The sequence below is a fragment of the Ctenopharyngodon idella genome, chromosome 3, assembly GCF_019924925.1.
Source record: "Ctenopharyngodon idella isolate HZGC_01 chromosome 3, HZGC01, whole genome shotgun sequence".
NCBI classification, from domain to species: domain Eukaryota; kingdom Metazoa; phylum Chordata; class Actinopteri; order Cypriniformes; family Xenocyprididae; genus Ctenopharyngodon; species Ctenopharyngodon idella.
Genome location: NC_067222.1, coordinates 46,601,352 through 46,615,862, shown reverse-complemented (window position 1 = coordinate 46,615,862; position 14,511 = coordinate 46,601,352). Strand labels below are relative to the sequence as shown.

At 38.0% G+C, this 14,511-nt stretch overlaps 1 protein-coding gene across 2 annotated transcripts in view; it reads left to right on the top strand.

Moving 5' to 3' along the window:
* Positions 1-14,511, top strand: part of prkcab (protein kinase C, alpha, b) — a 186,318-nt gene that overhangs the window by 1,044 nt on the left and 170,763 nt on the right. For both annotated transcript variants that reach the window (XM_051887145.1, XM_051887146.1), the window contains exon 2: positions 195-226. In XM_051887145.1, coding sequence (XP_051743105.1) covers positions 195-226 — 32 coding nt within the window. The remainder of the gene's footprint in view (positions 1-194; positions 227-14,511) is intronic.

Here is a 14,511-nt window from a genome sequence, read left to right as displayed (position 1 = left end):
AAGGTTAAAGTGTTTACTTCACACATTTCACCTTTTAAAAAAATCAGAAAAATCCTATCTTTGATAAGGAGGGCAATAAAACAAATTTCAGGTTGTTTTAAAACAGTGAAAGTTATCAAGCTATGTTTTGTGGCTTTGCGACTAACACACTTTTTTTTTTTCCTGTCTTTCTCTTATCAAATGCAACTCTACAGGGGATTTGGAAAACAAGGCTTCCAGTGCCAAGGTACTGTGTGTGTGTGTGTGTGTGTGTGTGTGTATCTGGTAAACCCTAGTGAGGAGTAATACCACTAATTTTTGACCTTGTGGGGTCATTTTTTAGTCCCCAAGTGTAGAAAGTTTTCTATGATGGTTAGGGTTAGGGGATAGAATATACAGTTTGTACAGTATAAAGATCATTGGAAAGTCCTCATAATGATAGGAATTCTAGTGTGTGTGTGCTGTAGTGAGAGGATGTAGTTCAGTGTGACTAAATCTGTGCTCTGATGAATGTGTTCATGTATTGAGCTTTACCAGGGTTTACTACACTACAATGCCTCATGGAATATGAGGATGTTCAGTTTATGTCATCATTGTGTCATTAAAGGAACACATCACGCCTGGATAATGTGGAAAGTGCTGACCATGCCAGGGATCTGGTGCTTTTGTAAGGGTCTTGGGCAAATCTGTTTAAATCTTGGCACCGCCATGTTAACGTTGGCTTTTGATAAATGGCAGGTCCCAAATCAGAAAGGGTTTTGATGAGCACTATGCAGCTGACTAAATATTCAGTGACATTCTGGAGAATTCTGTGCTTTCAACTTTGTGGCAACATGTTGAGGAGGGCCCACTCTGTTTCTGCTCCGAAATTACTGTAAAGAACTTGACTGGCCTGCACGAAGCCCAGAGCTGAACATCTTTGGGATGAATTGGAACAGAAAGTCAGACCCAAGTGCTTAACCTCACTGTTGCTCAGCTTATATGGTGGTTGTTTGCAGGCTAAAGGCCCATTCACACCAAGGATGGTAACTATAATGATATCCATAATGATATTGTTCTAAAAATTGTTCTAAATATAAAAGAATAGCAGAGTTAACACCACGACTAAAATGATAACAGCACAGAGGAACAATACAGCTGGAATCACTTTCAGAATGATTTATTCCAGCTGATGAACGATAAAAACATTGACATTGACAAAGAGCTTGAGCATTTAAAGTGACAGATGACAAAACTGCAGTGCGTGCTTAGAATAAACAGAACGATATCGTCTGCTGGTGTAGACACTAATGTAGTTATTGTTATAGTTATCTTTATAGTTATCATTCTTGGTGTAAATGGGCCTTAACCTGTTCCATTTGCGATTATTAGTTTAAAAGTATTAGTTTTAAATTTTCCCCCTCATTTTCAAAATAAAGAAAACAAATTTATGTAATGAAATTCAAGGTGCGTTCCAATTTGTATACTTATGCACTATTTTACGCATAGTGTATGAGCAGTGTTGGGGAAAATTACTTTTAAAAGTAACAATATTTGCATTACTGTACATACCTGTACACTAGAGGGTGCAGCTTAAACAAATCTTTCAGCTGTGCTGCCATTCTGGACTGCAGAAGAATAAGACCCAGGTCAAGAAATTTCAAAACTCTTACTTCAGCGTTAAAACCAAAAAAAAAAAAAAACACAATGGGCAGCAGCAAAGACAATGGTTAATAAAGTGAGATTAAATACATAAAGTGTAATTGTGTAACATATTTAATTACTGAAGGTTTGCATAATATTGTGAGTTTGCATTTCACTGTTTTTATTCATTTTGAGTACTAAATACTAAATCTGAAACTGAATGTCTTTCTATAAGTGAGATGAGTAAATGCCTGCTCACATTTATTCTAGAAATACAATAACTGTCATGTACACACACAATGCATATATATATATTAAAATTGATTTTTCAAGAAATTCTCGTCCACCCCTCCAGCTGCGATTACAGATAGTAGGCACTTAGTATAAGAAAAATAGTCTTTTAGACCATTTTTAATGATATTACCAATTAAATGTGTTTTTGCATACAAGAAGTGCAGAAAGTTTGTAGCTTCAGACAGCTGTAGCTTCAAATAAACTGCTTGAAAAATGTATTGGCGTAAACCCATTCCAAGTAGGTCAAAAGTAAAAGATGCCAGGAAAGCAGTCTTAATTCTCAAGTTCCCTGAACTATTAGACCGTGTCCTAACCAGGTGTGACGACTCAAGTAATTTGTCTCTGCACACTGAAAGTGAAGTGCTGTGTAATGTGACAGCTAATCAAAACATATTTAATGTTTAATATACAGTTGTGTGCAGTGAAATGGACACAACTGTATTTGGACCAATGAGATTAATTGTGGGTGGGGCTTATCAGTGCAGCACTCCAGAAATAGAAGTTGCCAACAAAACGTCTTACATCGCTGACAATTCTGCTAAACTTCTTCAATCCCCAAACACTATTTTAGAAATATTACACGGGTTACAATCTTAACTTGCTAGAAAAAGGTGACTAGTCAGAGCCGTGGTGCAGCTATAACATGGTAAAAAAAAGAAAAAATACTCTATATTGGAGATACTGACCAATTATTTTCCCAAAATCCATCCATGTTTGTATGTTAATTGACAGCATCAGTACTTAAAAGTGTATCTTTTCCTCATGGCTCTTGGGAATCATTGAGCAGAAATACAGGATGACACAAAAGTTGGCAGACTCAGATGGTCACAGATGGCAAAGGTATCTCATGTATCATGTTTGTGTATCTTCCTGTCAACTGGACATTAGCCATGGAAGATGGTCAAGTTTTTGAGGATGTGTGTGTGTACATCAGTGAATATATTTCCAAAGCCCTCTGCTGTGTTGGACCAGAGACATACTTTGCACTAGTGCACAAGTGTGAATGGCTGGTCAACACATTGCAAGCATGCAGTCCTGTTATACAGCTTTTTTGAACAGCTAATTTTGATTGGGCTTGGAATTATGGATCTTGATTAGCTAATATTGCGTTCTCCCCTCAGATTATTTTTGTTTGTTTATTTTTTGTGAAAAAATTGTAATACAAAAAAACAGGCAGCCAGAAATAATGCAGTGATTGGTTGAATTAGCATTCATTTTTGCTATCGCAAGACTGCAAAACCCTGGAGGGTCTGTAAATTCTTGCTTTAGTGTGGTGGTATAAAACTTCAGTACTCAAGGGGGCACTTGTCACGGATGAATGAAGTAACTCAATATACTTTATTAATCACAGAGAACAAACACAGTTAACATAACTTTAAGGCGGAACAAAGAACTGAGCAAACTGAAGGCTTAAGTTCACCCAAAAATGAAAATTTGATGTTTATCTGCTTACGATGTAGGTGACTTTGTTTCTTCAGTAGAACACAAATGATGATTTTTAACTCCAATCGTTGCGGTCTGTCAGTCGTATAATGCATGCCAATGGGAACTCCATCTATAAGAGTCAAAAAAACATGCACAGACAAATCCAAATTTAACCCTGCGGCTCGTGACGACACATTGATGTCCTCAGACACAAAACGATCGGTTTGTGCGAGAAACCGAACAGTATTTATATCATTTTTTTACCTCTAATACAACACTATGTCCAACTGCCTTGAACATCCGGTTGGTGAAGTCCAATAACGCACTCTGATGATGGAAGTGATCTCTCGCGTGTATATGTCAATGAGTGCGAGCGATCCCTTTCGGCATCAGAGTGCATTCAGACCTCACACACCGGATGCCGTGCGTGTGCTCAAGGCAGTTGGACATAGTGGTGTATTAGAGGTAAAAAATGATATAAATACTGTTCGGTTTCTCGCACAAACCGATCGTTTCATGTCTTAGGACATCAATGTGTTGTCACAAGCCGCAGGGTTTAATTTGGATTTGTCTGGAAATTTGTCATCCCATGATTTACTCACCCTTAAGCCATCCTTGACTATCTTCTTTCGGACGAACACAATCAGAGATATATTTAAAAATATCCTTAGTCCTCCAAGGAACTATTGAGTCCTTAGTCCTCCAAGGAACTCTTTAAATACACAGAAACATTACATTACAGAAACATTACAACAATTATAAACCGTTCTTGGCCCTGAATTCTCAGAATTCTTGGCCAACTCATGCTGGTAGAATGCGTGTAGTGACGTCGCCACTCAGGATTGGTCTCTTTTTTTGTTGTCAGGCTACCAGTTTCTCTGTAGCTGGTCAAGCGTGCTATTTTAGTGATGTAAACACAAGTTAATAATAAAATTAAAAGTAATATCTGATCATCCTCTATAACGAGGTTGCTATTTACACCTCATATCAACTCTTGCGTTACAACTGACGCATTTGTAATACATTCCAAAGAGCGGCCGTTATCAGCCCTACAGTGGAAAATAAAACCATATCTGTACCGGCTGGACTGGACTGGCACAGAATGGAGCGGTTAAGCTCTTTGGCCCGATGGTGGAACAATTGGCTAAAGAAACAAGGAACAGGTGTGAGCTAATTAGCAACCATAGTAACAAATGAATGAAGAGAAAACTGACTGTAAAAGAAGACAGAGATATTTAAATTAATGCATGCTATAATGGCTTTTGCAGGCCAGAGACCTACAGTACTTCACCCAATTACGTCAAAAGCATACGCTAGCAAAGCAAATTCGATTTTGTGCATCAGTGTGTCATCAGTGTGTTCCATCACACAATTAAGAAACCATGTATGCACTGCATTCTCAGCAACTGCTGCTATAGCAGACATTAGCATAAACTTTTGCTTTACCCTTACAGTAATAACACACATTAAGTATGTGCTATAGCAGGATTTCCCAAACTGGAATTCACAACCCCATGTTAGTTTGTAGGGGAACTGCAGGGGGTTCGAGAGCTTATTAAAAATTAAATAATAACATGGAAAATTAGGATAAATAAATTGGGCTGCATATAATTAAAATAAAAGTAAAATCACTATATGGCTTAAGGTGCGGTCCAAAATTTTGCAACTCAGAAAAAGACCTATTGTCCATTGCCAGTAGTGTATGAAGCACAGCTCACACAGAACTCATTTTCAATCCAAGCAGCTTTATGTTGATCAGCAGAGTAAATTTGTGACCAACTTGAAAATGAGCAAAATCTGTGGGGGAACATTTCAAATGACAAAAATGTGACTTATATTCTGGAAAATATGATATATGTGTAAAAGTTTATGGTAACACTTTATTTCGATAGTCGACTTTAGACATTCTACCAACTGCGTTGCATGTGTACATACATACATATGTTGCAACTACATGTCAAATAACTCTCTTTAGAGTATTAGTAGACTGTCCGTTTAATGTGTGCTAACACATTATTTTGATGCTCCTCAACAGACATTCTACTGACTATAAGTTACTTTGCGACTACATGTCAACTTACTCTATTAACCTGAACCCTAACCCTAACCCTAACCTAACAGTCTACTAACACTCTAATGAGAGTTAGTTGGCATGTAGTTGCAGAGTTACTTAGTAGAAGGCAGGGGTGTAACGGTACACATATTCGTACGGTACACATATTCGGTGCAGGGCTTTCGGTACGGTGTATGTGTGTACCGAATGCATTACATTGCAACAGAAAGGTCTCCTGTTTGGGAACACTTCGATTTCCCGGTGAATTATGACAATGGACAAAGACAGGTGGATAAGACGAAAGCAGTACACGACGAATACAGCCTAACCACCAATAATCACAATAAGCTCTGCGTTTTGATGCTTTCAACAGAAGAAACAAAGCGTCATCCTTCGTACTCTGTCTACAAAATCATGCAAATTCAAACAAAAAATGCATTTTTGACACACTTTGATGTGGCGTGACAGATCACTGTATAGGCGCCTCAGTTCAACCAGCAGCGCAAGTGAATGCGATCATCTCTTCCTCTTTAATACTAATTACAGAATAAACATGAATGAACATCTGAAGGTATGTTGAAAGATACAGTACAACTTACTGAAACGGTCATATCTCGTGTAATCGCTCAATCATTGTTTCAACGGTGGAAAGACATCACAATAAAACAACTTCTAAACAATCACATAGCATTTACCTCAGAAAAGCCATTCAGTGTCCACAGCTTGTTAGTTTGCTAAAGAAATGAACTCTTTCGCTTAATATATGCACTGTATTAGCCTATATATTCATTATATTTTACTTAATCTGTTAGTGATGTCTTGATTATTTAATGTATGTTTAAAAAAATCTGTCATGAAAATGACAGCCATTGTGTAGAGATGATTATATTTCAACAACGAATTGGAGTAAAACATAATTTTAGAATTAGATTTAGAAGTTAATGCAAAAACTGCCTTATGTGCAGCTTACATGTTTGCATACAATTTGTTATTTGAGTGTTGATTATTATATCTAAAAATAAATAGCGATTTAATTTAAGCTAATAGTGTGGGCTGTTAACCTTTAATATTATAGTAGCATAATGTTCAAGTAAGGGCTCCCTACATACTTTATAGCATTAGCAGAGATATATATATATTTTTTATCTTTAAGAAATGTTTAGTTATAATTTAATTTAATATATTAAAGACAGAGACACAGTTTGTTCAGTAAACTACTGTTTATTAAAAAAAACTTTTCTCCCCACCTGCTGTACCGAACCCGTACCGAACCGTGACTTCAAAACCGAGGTACGTACCAAACCATGAGTTTTGTGTACCGTTACACTCCTAGTAGAATGTCTAAAGTGGACCATCAAAATAAAGTGTAACCAAGTTTATTTCTGACCTAACAATGCAACAGGGTTTTTCTGAATTGTACATTTGAAACTCAGTGTCATGTTAAATCAGTCTGGCATAGCTAGAAGCTCTTGTGTTCTTGTGTAGACTGTTTTGGGTCTGACATATCACATTCATAATGACAGTCAGCCTATAAGCAGCCATCATGGTGAAGGTTATTAAAGAGACTTTGATGGCCCTTGTGTCAGAGCTTTTTTGTGAGGACATTTCTTCCTAATGCGACCCTGTCATAACTGCTTCTTGCTTTCAAGCACATACCACATGGTTCCATAGTCTGAGTCCTTAATTAAGTGTCATTGTGGTCAGCATGTGTTGCTCCAGACGGCTCTAACCTCCATCCATGGAGTAACCTTCCTGCCCACATCTACTTCTTCACTGGAGAATGTGTTGCATGCAGAGAAGTGAGGACAGCATGAGAACACTGTCTAACCATGGTCTGAACAGGCTGGCTGTTGGTGAGCTCACAGATGGCTTCACTGATGGACGGTTGGCTGTGGGAGCTGGTTGGTGTACAGTGGAGTGGGAAGCGAACATGAGGGCCAGGCCAGAGAATGCATGTTCTTGGAAGCATTTGGGAGATGTGTAATGGTGTGTAACAATGAAAAGGCTTCTGATACCTGACCGAGAGCTTTGAGACTTGTGATGAGAGGCACCAGACCTGCGGTTACCTGTGTTTACAGCATATTATTTCAAAACTGCTACTGAGAGATGGCCAGTTTCACGAAAATCTTCTTAAGAAAAAAAGTTCAGATATATTCAAAGAAGTTCGTAGTTCAAAAATTCTTCTTAAATATTAAGTTCTTAAATATTTTTTTAAGAATTTTTTTTTTCTTAAAGGGGTGGTTGAATATGATTTCACTTTTTTAACTTTAGTTAGTGTGTAATGTTGCTGCTTGATCATAAACAACATATGCAAAGTTATGATGCTCAAAGTTCAATGCAAAGGGAGATATTTTCTTTTACAGAAATTGCTGTTTAAGGACTACAACAAACGACTGGTAGGGACTACAAAGAGATTCTTCCTGGGTTGGTGACATCACTAACCCTAAAATTTACATAAACCCTGCCCCTGAGAACACGCAACAAAGGGGGTGAGGCCATGTTGGGCTGCTTTAAAGAGGAAGAGTTGTTGTAGTAGAGTGTTGTTATGATGCCGTCATTTTACGCCGGACTGCTTCACAAACGAGGGTCAATTCAATGCTGGATTTGCACAAAAGATTAACATGCTAGTCGATGAGTTGAATCAAATCCACAGCAACTACATAAATTTATCCACTAACCATTCAGAAATGTCTTCTTGAGCAACTTCTTCCAGAGTCTCTCCATCAGACTCCGGTTTGAACAATGTAAGGTTGAACACTGTTACTGACAACCTTCATTTTGGCTGCGTGAGATTCTCCAGCTTTGTTGTTGTTGAGCAACCTGTTAAAGCTGTTAAAGCTCCGCCCTCTTCTGGAAAGCGGGCCAGGAGCAGCAGCTCATTTGCATTTAAAGGGACACACACGGCGTGTTTTTGTTCACATCCAAATAGGGGCAAATTTGACAAGCTATAATAAATGATCTGTGGGGTATTTTGAGCTGAAACTTCACAGACACATTCTGGGGACACCAGAGACTTATATTACATCTTGTGAAAGGTGCATCATAGGTCCCTTTTAAGAAGAAAGTGACAGCTTTGGTGTCATCTGATTGAATGGTGATTCTTGCTGAAGACTCTCATGAAACACCTCAAAAACTGTATTTTTGGGCTTCCTGCAGATTACTGTAATAATCAGAATAAGCGTGCATGTTATTTTCATCACGGGAGTTCTGCACTTGGTGTTACATTTTTTTTAATACGTTGTGTATTTTTTTTTAAGATCAAGCTTGCATTTATTTGCACTTTGTCTTCTAACACTCTTTCTAGAGTGAATGCATCCTATGTGTGTGTGTGTGTGTGTGTTAGAGTGCATGTGTCCTTTGTGTGGGTGCTTTCATATGTGCTGAATGCTGCTGAAATTTATAGTGTAAATGTAAAATTAAAAACAAGGTCCCTATTTGACTCATTTTTGTAGAGCTGTTACTGAAATTCAGAATCAGCAAAGAGTGAACAGAGAATTGGTGAACATCCTTAGTATTAATATGTATTATATATAACTAGTGTTATGTTGTAATGCTTAATTACGACAATTAATTATAAAACAACCCAATAAAGTAATTTAACATCTTAATTTTGATAACTTTAAGTGGTTATTTATGATTGATTTTAAGAATCTGAATCCTTCTTAAGTTTTGTCTTAGGAAAAAAAGATTAGTATTTTGTGGGGGAATACAAAATATTCTTACGTGTAAGAAGATAAGAAAATAGCAGTTAAGAAGTGTAAGAAATGTATATTTGCTTTGAGAAGCATGCAAAACTGCTAAAATGCTTTCTAGAATTAATTACTGTAGAAAACAGGCATGTGACCCACACAGAATGATGTCATCACTGCTGACAAAACCAGCCTAAACTGGTCTAACTGCTTTCCCAGACTAGCTGGTGTTTGATCTTGATTTAAGGTGTTCTCTCCACCTGACCTGCTAACAAGTGCCCAGAACCCCTCTAAGACCAGCCTGACCAGTCAGGGCCAGCTAAGACCACCAGAATAGTTTAGGCTGGATTAAGCTGTTTGTTTCAGCAGAGATGACAGACATCAGCTGTTCTACACTCTCACTCTACCTACAATGAGCTCTTGAGAGAGATCTCTACATAGTGCTCATGGGCAATGTGTTGTATCCTGTTACAGATCATTAGGAATATGATGAGAATCCCCGTTTAGCCTCAGTACTCCCTGAAAATAAAAAATGTCAATGGTAATTTTCTACGGGCTCTTCTATGTAGAGATTATTTGATTTCACCCAATTTTCTCTCTCACTCTCTTCTTCTTTCCTCTTTTACTAGCTGCTGTGGAGTCAGTTTTAGCTATCATTAGAGTTATCATTATTTTAGCAGTAATATGTCTTTCTGAAGAAAATGTGGATGACTTCACTAGAAAATTGTGCAAACCCATTGCCTTACATGTGAAACTAAACAGGTGAAGTCGTATTACCAACAGCAGACAAATCAATTTTACATTAGTAGTCTGTCATCAAAATCATTTGTTCATTAAATAAAAAGTCAATTTTCTAATCTTAGTTAATGTCACAATTCCCCCTGTTTTGTATTCAAGGACTCCTATTTTGATATTCTGTTTTCTTGCTGGTTCTGATTTTCCCTTCCAGTGTTTAGTTTCTTTTTTCCTTCATTTCCATACTTGTTAGTTTCCATAGCAATTGATTACTGTCACCTGTTCCTTGTTAGCCCCTTGTTATGTGTATAAATACCCATGTGTTTCAGTTGTCTTTTGTTGGACGTTGTCTTTACATGTGTTTGAAAAAGTTGTTACGTTTCTGTTCTCTGTTTGGATTACTGTCATCATCTTCCCTGTTTGGATTATCTTTGTTTGTTAAATAAACTTCTGCAACTAGATCCTCGCCTCTTCTCTTCCTGCTTAACCGTTAACTATTTTAAGTGAACCATGCAAAAAGTACATTAATAAATAACCAACATAGCTTCACTGCTACTTTAAATAATTTGTTAATTTAAATAATGCCTTTTCTTGCAATTTAATTATACTATTTTGATTTTGAATTTTTTGTATTAAATACATTCTGTTTAAACAAAATTGTAAAGGAAGAAATGAAACAATACAATTCAAAAATGTATTTTATTGTTGACAAAACATTACAGTATAACTCTTCAAATGAGTTAGTTACATTAGCTCAGTTCAAAACACTAACCAACATCTAATGACCACATCCTTTGAAAAGATTGTTAAAGGTACATTATGTAACTTTTGGCCCTCTAGAGGTTTAAAATCAAAACTGCATGTATTTTGCACATATTTTTTTTTTTTGGCTCTGCATGACTGTGCGGATGAATATGACCCTTCACAATAGATAATGCTTTACAATGAACTCAATTTATGTGTTCAGTAAAATACCTTAAATAAAATAAAATACCTTCACCTCAAGAAACTTTTCCCCTGACATCGCCAGACCCTCTTTTTCAATCTTTCCCTCCAATCTCCTCTCCTTCAGATAAAAAGTTAGGTGTCTAAGATGTGTCTAGTGTCTAAGGTGCCTATATACTTGCATCAAAAAAATAAATTATAATAATAATAATAATTATCAGGTACAATGTACATATTGTGTTGACATTCTATTGCAGAACATTTTTGCTAGGCTAAGGGATAAGGGAAGGTCAACAGTGTAACTATAGATGTCATTACAGAAATTAATTAAAGATATAATTAATTACATGAAGGTATTTTTAAATATAAGTACAATCTAAAAACATTTCATTTAAATGTTAGTCCATGGTAGTTAAATACACTTAATATAAACTTTTCACCATCTAATCAATCCTATATGGTTAAAATCAAGCCCTGCTTACTTTTCTCATTGAGTACACTGTTTCACTCAGAAATACCTCACAGAAGTAGAGTGAGTTGCAAGGAGCTTTAATGGAAGGAAGAGGCTGTTTTGGAGCACACAACCTTGTCCTTGTTCTCTGTCCAAATTTGGCTCTGTTTTGTCTGGGTTCTCTTCTTCAAGGGTCAGTGCTAACAGGTCTGTCATCACCACAGCGCTCTAACTGCTCTCTGTTAATAGTGTGAGTCTGCCTGCCCTCTTCAGCACTGGTATAGAATACATCAGCTGAATAAGGCAAATGTTCTGCCCGTCTCTTCGGGCCTTTGAAGTCAGGTGCCACTTTATCTGGAGAGTCTTGCCATGTCCAGAAATGAAATGAGAGGCGCTGTGACTGAAGGATGAGCTTGAGCGAGCCGCTGGAGTTAGCGAGCCGCTGGCAAGGGGAACGTAAACAGTCTGACAGCTGCGGTTTGAGTTGACAGGCGAGAGCGATGGAAACAGAAGTGGATGTTTTCGTCACAGAGTGAGCAGTAGCAGAACGCGAGCAGTCCTTTAGTGGCCCACAGTGTGTGCTGACAGGGTAACGGTTGCTGTTTCAAAGGTCTGGAAGATTTCCCTCACTATCTGTTTTAGTTGGCCTTTCGAAGAACTGTTGAAAAAAAGATTAGACTTCAGATAAGAGCACATGTGCCCAAATGGAACAACTCGTACCCTCATGCATGTGCCTGTGAGTGACTCACTCCAAATGTTCTACAATTAGTTATTTGCTTGTTATTTTAGTGTTTGTGAAGTTCACCTTTATCATCTACTATTGTTCTTAGTTAGGGTTAGTATAGGTAAGTTTAGCACTTAAATTAGCCTGCATGTTTTTACTGCGTTACCTCCAACACTGCTATAGACTGGAGTAATGATGCTGAAAATTCAGCTTTGCATCACATGGATAAATTACATTTTAAAATATACTGTATTTACATAGAAAATAGTTATTTTAAATTGTAATAATATTTCACAATATTACTGTCTTGACTGTACATTTGATCAAATAAATGCTGCCTTGGTGAGCATAAGAGAATTCTTTCAAAAACATTAAAAAATTTTACTGAACCCAACCTTTTGTATCTACATGTAACTTTTTTTTTTTTTTTTTTTTTTTTTTTTAAAAAGGCAAGAAAATAATGTTTTCCATGAATGAATGAGCAGTGAATTTTGGTGTGCTTCTTTGTAACATTATTCAAATTGCAAAAAACTATACTGCAAATGAAAACACTTGCATCTGAGCTATTTGTTTCATTTGAAGTGACAGAACTGTGTTTTAGTGCATCTGTCTGGTTGTTCCTGTCGTCTCTCCTCAGCACTATGCTAATGAGTTTCAACTGAACATCTATCTTCAGAGGCCTCTGCCAAATTAAGAGCCCTTGCACTGCTCTGCTACACTTCCTGTTTGCTTTGATGTCTCTCAAAGCTGTACCCTCCATTACCACATCCCTCTGTCAAATATCCCAAATGCTATGTGCCACAGAAGATGAGGCTTGTGGGAAGGATTTTAAAGACATGGCTGACACCTTACAGCGATGTTAGCCTCGTTACGAGAGCAGGCCTAAATTTGTTCTGTTGTTTCATGCACTCATATAATGACTTGAAGTTGTCATGAGGTTTCCTTTGTAGTGACAGTGAAATATAATTTCCAAATGTGTTTAAGATCCATCACCATGTGACACAGAGGAAAATGTTCCTGCTCAAAAATTGTCTTTCATAGCTTTAGAAACCTAACTGAACACATCTTAGGATTACATATGTAACCCCTGTTCCCTCAGAAGCAAACGAGATGCTGCATCAGATGTTGAACCCGGTGTCTGAAGCATGTGTGAAATCATGCCAGTTCTATTTCTCAACGGCGGTCCAATGGTGTCACATGGACCACCCAAGCGTATAAAAGGGTGACTGCATTGCACGTCATCAACTTTGGATTGTCTGAAGGAAGATGCACAGGCATGCCTGAAACATGGCAGTGCGACACAGTGTCTTGTTTCCTTCTAAGGGAACCAGGGTTACATATTTTACCCTAAGACATTTCCTCACAATTAAAAATTACTCAAAATGCTGATGCAGGTAGTTGCCCCAATGTTTTTGAGTTAAATCAAGGTATGTTAAGAGAAAAACTAACATTAAAAAGTCAAGGGTCAAGAGCCCAGCTAAAGCAAACACTAATCACAATAATGGTGACTGTTTTTCAAACAAAACAGTCTTATCATTGTCCCAACATTCTGAAATCTAAGTAGCTTCCACACACTGTAAAAATATTACCTCGTTTTAACTAAAAAATAATTGAGGCAACTATTTGGATCAGAATTTTGAGTATTTTGAACTAATTTGTGTTTGATCAATTAAACTTTACATGTTTTCAACATGCACCCTTAAGTAATACCAACACAACTTTCTGAGTGAAAGTAACTCACATGAATACACATTAGTGTAACATAGTAAATATACTGTCACATATTTTTCAATATATGTGTCACGAATGTGGCTCCCTCGGCCCTTCCTCCGGACCACCGGAGGGAGCCATCACCGGAATACTGATCAGTTCTCATTCGGACTACGTTTCCCATGGGCCCTCATTCCTGGGACTGATTGCACACACACCTGCACCGCATCACACTCACACTATTTAAGACACACACACACACTCACACATCGCGAAGTCTTGATTTGCCTTGGTGATCATTTCTGAGCGTTTTTCTGTGGACTGTTTACCTGTTATCGATTGGACTGTTTATTCCCTGCGACCCTTTGCTGCCGACCCTGATCTTTGCCTGTTTCCTGGACTGTGAATGTTTTGCTGCCTGCCCTGATCCTTGCCTGTACCCTGATTCTGTTTGTCTGCCGCCTGCCTCGACCATTGCCTGTTACTGTTTTTGCCTCTGCCTTTGCCCTGTCTACTCTGTAAGTACTTTTAATAAACTCGCTGCAAATGGATCCACATTCTGTCGACCCATCATTACAGAAGACTTCGCCACACAGTGATCCAGCAGCCCTCATGCAGATTTCATCTGAATTAACTGCCCAGGCCAACCAGCTGGCGGTGCATCAACATCAACTCAACCGCTTAACTTCCCTTACTGAAGAGCTGGTGAAGACGCTTCAAGACCTCCGATTCAGTCCTGCCGAAACCGCCACGCCGCCGCCCGCTGCTCCCGCCAATCCAGGCTTCGCGGCCTCTCCTGCAGTCAATCCTCGCCTAGCGCTCCCAGAAAAGTTCGACGGCACTCCAGCCAGATGTAAGGGGTTCCTTCTCCAATGTTCCCTGT